The 7933-nt window shown below is 38.5% G+C and overlaps 1 protein-coding gene across 1 annotated transcript; it reads left to right on the top strand.

The window, feature by feature from the left end:
• Positions 1–6414: 6414 nt before the first annotated feature.
• LOC138189551 (putative inhibitor of apoptosis) lies at positions 6415–7542 on the top strand (the record flags this gene model as incomplete). The annotated part of the gene is made up of 3 exons (XM_069131561.1): positions 6415–6609; positions 6895–7110; positions 7483–7542. Coding segments are annotated over exons 1-3 (471 nt in total), but the record flags the coding sequence as incomplete, so codon positions are not given.
• Positions 7543–7933: the final 391 nt, after the last annotated feature.

Consider the following 7933-nt stretch of genomic DNA (forward strand, 5'->3'; position numbering starts at 1 on the left):
TGAGTTCGACTATTTTGAAGAAAACTAAGTCTTACTTCCTTCCCGTTTGAGAAAATTCTACATTTAAGCTCTCTATTCACTAAACTTAAACGCGGAGTGCAATGCACTCCAGTTTCACCATTGTAACAAGCCCAGCAGCTGGCAAATCGCGATGATTCCGTCGATTTTGACGTAAATTAAGCTTTACTTTCTTCCCGTTTCAGATATTTCAACGTTTAAGCGCTCCTTACCCTCCATTTTACGCGCCGAATGTAATGCCCGTCAATTTCAGCGTCGAAACAAGCCCAACAGCTCGCAAATCGCGATTACTTCGTCTATTCCGACGAAAGCTAAGCGTTGTTTCCTTCCCGTTTGAGATATTTCGACGTTTAAGCGATCTTTTCACTCCGTTTTACGCGCGTAATGTAATGCATGCAGTTTTCACTGTCGACACAAACTCAACAGCTCGCGAATTACGATGAATTCGACGATTTTGAAGAAAACTACCCGTCATTTCCTTCGCGTCTGAGATATTTCAACGTTTATGCGCTCTCTTCACTCCATTTTACGCTCCGAATGAAATGCACGCCCGTTTCATCTTCGAAACCAGCCCAAGTGCTCGCAAATCGCGGTGATAACGTCGATATTGTCGAAAACTAACCGTTATTTCCTTCCCGTTTGAGCAAATTCTATGTTTATGCGCTCTATTCACTCCACTTACGCGCGGAATGCAATGCACTTCTGTTTCACCGTTGTAACAAGACCAACAGCTCGCAAATAGAGCTGGATTTCGTCGATTTTGTCGAAAACAAAGCGTAATTTCCATCCCGTTTGTGATATTTCGACGTTTAAAGCGCTCCTTACACTCCATTTTACGCGCCGAATGTATTGCACGCCCGTTTCACCGTCGGAACAAGCCTAAGAGCTCGCAAATCGCGGTGATTTCGTCGATTTTGAAGAAAACTAACCGTCATTTCCTTCCCGTTTGACATATCTCTTCGTTTAAACTTACTCACTTCATTTTGCATGCCGAATGCTGTACACTCCTTTTTTAAATTCGGAACAAGCCCGTTACGACGTAAAATGCTATTGTCACGTCCCGCGCTCCGCACGTGCGGTAACGAAAAACAGAAAGTCACAATATACAAACAACGCGAGTAGCAATTCGAACACCCGAAACAAACGCACGGTACAACGAAAATGGAAAATCTTTAATAAAACATAAATTAAACGTAATTATATATATAGAATTAGCATACGAGGGTAAATAACAAAGAATAAAATCGAAATATATACTCTAACGAAGTAGTAAATATAAAGAGTATAGCATAACCTATACCAACTAACAATCAACCTGGAACCAGAACAATTATATCCGACGACAGGATAATATACTACAATTAATTAGCGAACATGGGATATGCAAATGCAAAACAAATTATTAAATAAAACAAACTAGTAAATCGAATAAGCAGGTAAAATCCAGAAATTAAAATAATTATATGTCGGAGATGAAAGGACATCGGTGCCTTCCCTTTGGAGCTCCGGGAAAATCCCTTAACACCGTAATCTGGAATCTATCATAGGCGTAATTAAACAATTGTCATCATTCGATCCGATTGCATTTGTTCGAGATTTGTGATAATGAGCTTGGGCTCGAGGCGCCAACCACTCGCCGAACGTAACCGCGGTCATGGGATGAACGTTTTGTCTGGCAGAGGCACGGAGTAATTTTATAGCTCTCCTTAAAAAGGAAATAGTTGTAACACTCGACAGTAAACGTTCCAACGGTCTCTGTCCCGTAGCTTGCCACTTGCAGACCCTATTCTTCAAGTAAGAAGATTGCCAGATGTCGATGCGTTTCCACAGTACACGTGCAGCTTTCCCTCGAGGGCGGCTAGCATCTTTTTCTAACCACCGCTATGGAGATTGACCAATTAGCAGCAACGCCAATTTCCCTTACTTTCTGAATGAAGGCTATCCTCGACGAATCCGATGATCTCGTGTCCCTAGACACACCGCAATATAGTTTTCCTCTGTGGCATCATCGGGACGGGAAAGTCATCATCAAAGACGGGGTGTGTCTAAGAGATCCTTGGATTCGTCGAGGATAGCCTTCGTTTAGTAGGTGAGGGAAATTGGCGTTGCTGCTAATTGGTCAATCTCCATATCGGTGGTTAGAAAAAGATGCTAGCCGCCCTCGAGGGAAAGTTGCGAGTGGGAGACGCCGTTCGTTGAAAAATAGGTCTCTCCTATCTTCCCGTAGCTGGGACAAAGATTGTTTGTCTGTCTGAAGGACTTTAGCCAACTAAATCTTAAGATTTATATCAGGCCCTCAGGCTAGCCTAACATGTACTGCGAAGACGCATCGACATCTGGCAATCATATTACTCGAAGAATAGGGTCTGCGTGTGGCGAGCCACGGGACAGAAACCGTTGGAATGTTTACTGTCGCGAGCCGTCACAAATATTTCTTTTAAGGAGAGCTATAGAATTGTGCCATACCTTTGTTATACAAACCCCTGACCGCGGTTACGTTCGGCGACTGGTTGTCGCCTCGAGCCCAAGCTCATTATCACAAATCTCGAACAAATACAATCGGATCGAATGACGGCAATTGTTTAATTACGCCTATAATAAAATCTAGATTACGGTGTTAAGGGATTTTCCCGAATATCCAAAGGAATGCCTCCGATGTCCTTTCATCTCCGACATATATATTATTTTGATTAGGAAAATTATATTTCGATAAATTATATTAGATTTTGAGGAAATCAATTTTAATAAATAGTAATAGGAGTCAACCGACCATAGTTAAACGCTGAGATCAAGTGATTGGAATTTTGTAGATTGTGCCATCTTTTGACATACACAATAACTGCGTAGTTTAGTAAAGAAAGTAAAGGGTGTATTGAGACAAAATTTCATAACTTTTTGTTGAAGTGGTCACCACTTATAAGAAAACTCTACATCTGGTCTTTTTAGTTTCTCAAGCTCTGAAGCCATCGACAGCGCGTAGACAAAAGACTGCGACGAAGTCAGACCATAAACAGTAGACAGGTGACGTTGGCTTCGGGGTTTTCAGTTATTGGGTAACACAGCTAGCGTGCGGATCTGGACCAGCTCAAATTGTATTCTTATTTATAATTACATTTATATTTAAATATATTTTCTGCCTTACAATTTATCCACTAGCTTTCTCTGATTACAAACCGAATAACCTCAACAGGTTATGGGCCCAGAGCTGTAACTTGCAAGGCAGCAACGTAAAGTGAATAAATTGTTAAAGTGTTGTGCTTAGTAAAGTAAGGGATAGTGCTAAAATGGAATCAGCAAGTGCGAAGATCGAGATGTTACGCGGGGAAGAAAACTGGCTCCAGTGGCGTTTTGTTATGCGTACACTTTTGGAGGAAGATGACGACCTGATCAACGTGTGTGAAGGGAATCTGTGTCATCCAGGTAACAGCGCGGAGAAAGAAATCGCTCGTGAAAGATTTTTGAAGGCAGATCGGTTAGCGAGAAAATTAATCGTGACTTCAGTAGGAAAGAAACCGTTGGATCTTCTTTTATGTTGCACAACAGCACATGAAATGTGGAAAAAGTTGAATACAGTATATGACATGAAGTCAGATGAGAATCTAAATATGGTCCAGAAGCAGTTCTTCGATTTTAAATGGGAAGAATCTGAAAATGTCGCCTACAACCTGTCAAAGTTGAAATTGATAGCGGCGAAGATGAAAGCCCCTGGGAGTGAAATTGGCGAGAAAATGCTGATAACACGCATTTTATCGGTGTTACCAAACAAATTTGACCATTTTCACAGTGCGTGGGATTCGGTGGAAGAAGGAAAGAATACCCTAGACAGGCTTAGTACCAGGCTGATGACAGAAGAAACCAGATGGAAGAAAGACGACCAGGAAACATCGGTGGCGCTGGTAACAAAGAGTAACAATTATAAAAGGGAACAGCAGAAACAGTCAAGCAAATGTGAATACGTAAACAAGGACCAAGCTGCTTCAATTGTGGAAAAGTTGGCCATCTAAAGAAGGATTGCTTTAGATTTTTTATATGCAAAAGGAAAGGCCATACCAGTAAAAATTGTTTTAAAAATAATAAAAGAAGCAACAGTAGAAACAGCCAGGAACCTAGAAATCAAAATCGTGATCACAGCGGAATTGGTCTATTAGGAAGGACCTCAGCGATACAAGCGGCAAACCCTGATGTTTGGATAATCGACTCAGGAGCTACGGATCATATTACATAGAATTATTCTATTATTGCGTAGAAAATCATTGAAAAATGTTCAGAGTAATCTTTTTATATTAATTTATAATTAACCCCTGCATTTTTCGATATACGACTCTTTTAATCGCACGTTGCTTTCTTCGACGGAATACTCAGATAAACAAGAAGTGACGGACGGAGAAAAACGGAAGAGAATGTCAAGCACTTGCACCAACGCTGGATGTAGGAACTAGTGATCATACCAACATGACATTTATCTCAATAAGACGAATGCAGGATGCTGGAGAAAAATAAAGAAAAATTAGAAAAACAAGCGATATGAGAGTAATCGGATACCGTATATACGCCGTTACATTGTACACGAATATAAACAGCTGCTAGAAAATGCAACTATGAGAATGATGGACTCACTTTAGCAATTTCAGTATTGTTATTCACAAAACATAGACATATCGTCAATTTACTTCGTCGATACTTTTTTTTGCAGTTGTCAGACGAGAACGTTTCCCTCGTTATTCTTCAAGATATTACTGCTTTTCAAGCTTAGTATATTGCGTTTTGCCCGAATATGTTTATTCTTCGTCTTTACTATCATCTAGTGCATACGCAATTAACACTTTTAATACCAAACGATGGTATATTGTTGCAAGGAACATTTCATATATATATATATATATATATATATATATATAATATGATATAATATGTATAATGTAATATAACATAATGCTACAGCGTTTTACTATTCGCATCGCGAGGGAACTTTATCTCAAAACAAATTTAGAATATGATACAAACGGTTGAATTTTCCTGCAGAAACCCCGAGTCAGATGTTTCACATATTGAAAAACTGCTGAAAACGTCCCATTTGTAAAAATAGTTTAATTATAATCTGCGATGATTAATACCGAGGCAGGGTATACGCTAAAAGGTGTAGGGTGTCATAAAGTAATGATTACCAAAGACTAATCTGAGTATTTAGACTATACTGTTTACGACAGCAATTATCCTTCTACTAAATATTATACCCACCAGGGAACAGGTGCCGGATTAGGACTCTGGGCCCCTGAAACGAAATAATGTACCTATTAGGATTTGCCGAATATTGCAAATCTGAAGCAGAACGATATGGAGATTCCGGTGAGAATTGTAGGAAGACGACGTCGAACTAGAGATATTACGAAAACTCTATTAGGAGCTAATAGCAAGCATCTATTATCATTCCCCCTTTTATTATATCTGTTAATAATAAATTGTTAATTTTTGTCGTTCTCTTTGGCTCTCTAGGCTCCGTAGCAGTTTTTACTGATATTTTAAACAACGTGTTAATATTGCCAAGTAAAAACGGAGCAAATAAGAATTCCTTCAAAAGCGGCATCATTTTCGAAGGTGAGTAAATAAGAGATGTATTTTAACGCTGTACCTAGCGAGCATCGTTTACTTTACACAGTACAGTAAGGGCCGGAGCATCGATGAAATTTGATTGGTCGACAACTTGCCCATTCTGCGCAGTGGGTGTGCCTTATAGTGCATTGAAGGGTTATATTGCTACCGGGTACTGTGGGTAGGGATAAGATTTGTAGAAAACAGGTAGTAGCTTCTCGGTACATACTAGCAGCAAGGGTCAGTATTACACTGATGTTCGAAGAGTTTGTGTGGCTCGTTCGTACGATTGAGCAGTTTTAGTAAATTTAAAAATATAAAATATACAAGAATAAGATATTAAATATTTGTCAAGATTCCATTTGAAGAATTGGAGAGCTGTTGAAGCGGAACGAGAACATCTGATATTCGTAAGTTTTGTATGTAATACATTTCTGTTTGATCAATTGTACACGTATAATATTTCTTAAGTCATCTACAATTAGTAGATTCAATTTCAATGTCTTTTTCTTTTAAATAGGTTTAAAGGCGCAATAAATTACAATTAAAATGGATAAAATGATTCCTACAATCAACTTCCGATATTTGATGGAACATAATACAGAATCTTCAGAAGATGAAGAATTACTGGCTGTTCCATCGACATTGTCAGATGATTCAAATCCGTCGGATCATTCAATATCGGCGGATGAGTTAGCCGTACCTTCAACATCCATGGTACTTCCAGAAATAATGGTTGATATACCATCCCCTGAACCTTCAGCAAGGGTGATTGATTTAACATCACCGATACCGTCGACGTCGACAATGCCACAGATATTCTCGATAGAAATGCCGAGTGACTTTCAAGAAAATTATGCTGATTTTCGTTTTGAAGCAGTAAGACGTTCGAGTTTTCGAAATTGGCCTGTATCTTTCATTGACCCTGTCAGTCTTGCAGCTGCAGGATTCTACTACACAGGCGAGGCGGATATCGTAAGGTGCTTTGAATGTCAATTGCTGGCAAGTCAGTGGTCTGTGGGTGATATTCCCATGCAAATTCATGAGATGCGTTCTCCAGAGTGCAGATCTATCCGCAATGAACATTGTAATAATGTACCAATGGGAGCAGATCCAGCTAAAGTTCTACGGACAAGACGAAGGAATAGAAATATATCTTGTCCTTATGGTTTACATTATCAGGAGTCATTTGATTTTAATGACCATCGATTTTCACGAAACCCGACGGCATATGATCTCAGCCGTTTGGGACTAAAAGATGTTATGAAAGCAGCAATATTGGAATACGCTACTTACGAATCCAGATTAAATTCATTCGCAACATGGCCTACATATATGACACAGACAAGTGAAGAATTAGCCCATGCAGGCTTCTTCTACACCGGAATAAATGATTTCACTACCTGTTACAATTGTGGAATTACTATAGGAAATTGGAGATCGGAAGAGGATCCATGGGAGAGACATATGATTTCGTCTCCCAGCTGTGGTCATTTTTTACCAGTACGGGGCTGGTAATATGTCAATAATGTAACAGGCCAGGAGTTATATGAAACTTCTGCAGAAGTAAGTACAAAAACTTAAAGCCTGAACCATATGTATAATTAATAATTAGAATATATACTTATGTACATTATATTTATTTCAGGCACCAATTGAAATTACAGATGAGAGTCCTGAGAGATCCAATAGTGAAAATGATACTAATGAAATAACTCTCGCTGAGAAAGTAGGTAAGTAATAAAAATAAAAGCACAGATTCGTTAATTTGTCTGAAATCCGTATACATATAATAAATTCTATTATATATTGTATTTAAATATACTGTTTACTATTTTAGCTGCTCTGGAGCAAGAAAATCGAGCATTGAAAGATGCTCGTTCGTGTAAAGTTTGCACGGAACGACAAGCGACTATTACGTTCCTACCTTGTGGACATCTAGCTACTTGTCAGTACTGTTCGCCAGCATTCACAACGTGCATCATTTGCCGAAGAGAAGTCAAGGCCGTTACCCGTACATTTTTGGCGTAATGCATACACATGTAAAAATTAGCTTATTCATATCTCTTATATAAATATACTTTATAATTGTTTAACAATGACATACACACATTAAGATGTATGGTATCATGTATCGTTAAATTAAGTGTACAAATAGAAACATAATATTAAACTAATCAAATACATTTTTTCTCTATTTTTTTGGCTTTCTTTGTATTTTAAGTGTTACTTAATTAAACATTAGTTTGTATTATGTACCTTATTTTATCTGAATAAAGTTAACATTTTCCGCATCTAACTAATTGTTCTTTGTTTTATTCCCCTT

This window comes from Bombus flavifrons, unplaced genomic scaffold, assembly GCF_040668555.2.
Source record: "Bombus flavifrons isolate JBK064 unplaced genomic scaffold, iyBomFlav1_principal scaffold0307, whole genome shotgun sequence".
Lineage (NCBI taxonomy): Eukaryota > Metazoa > Arthropoda > Insecta > Hymenoptera > Apidae > Bombus > Bombus flavifrons.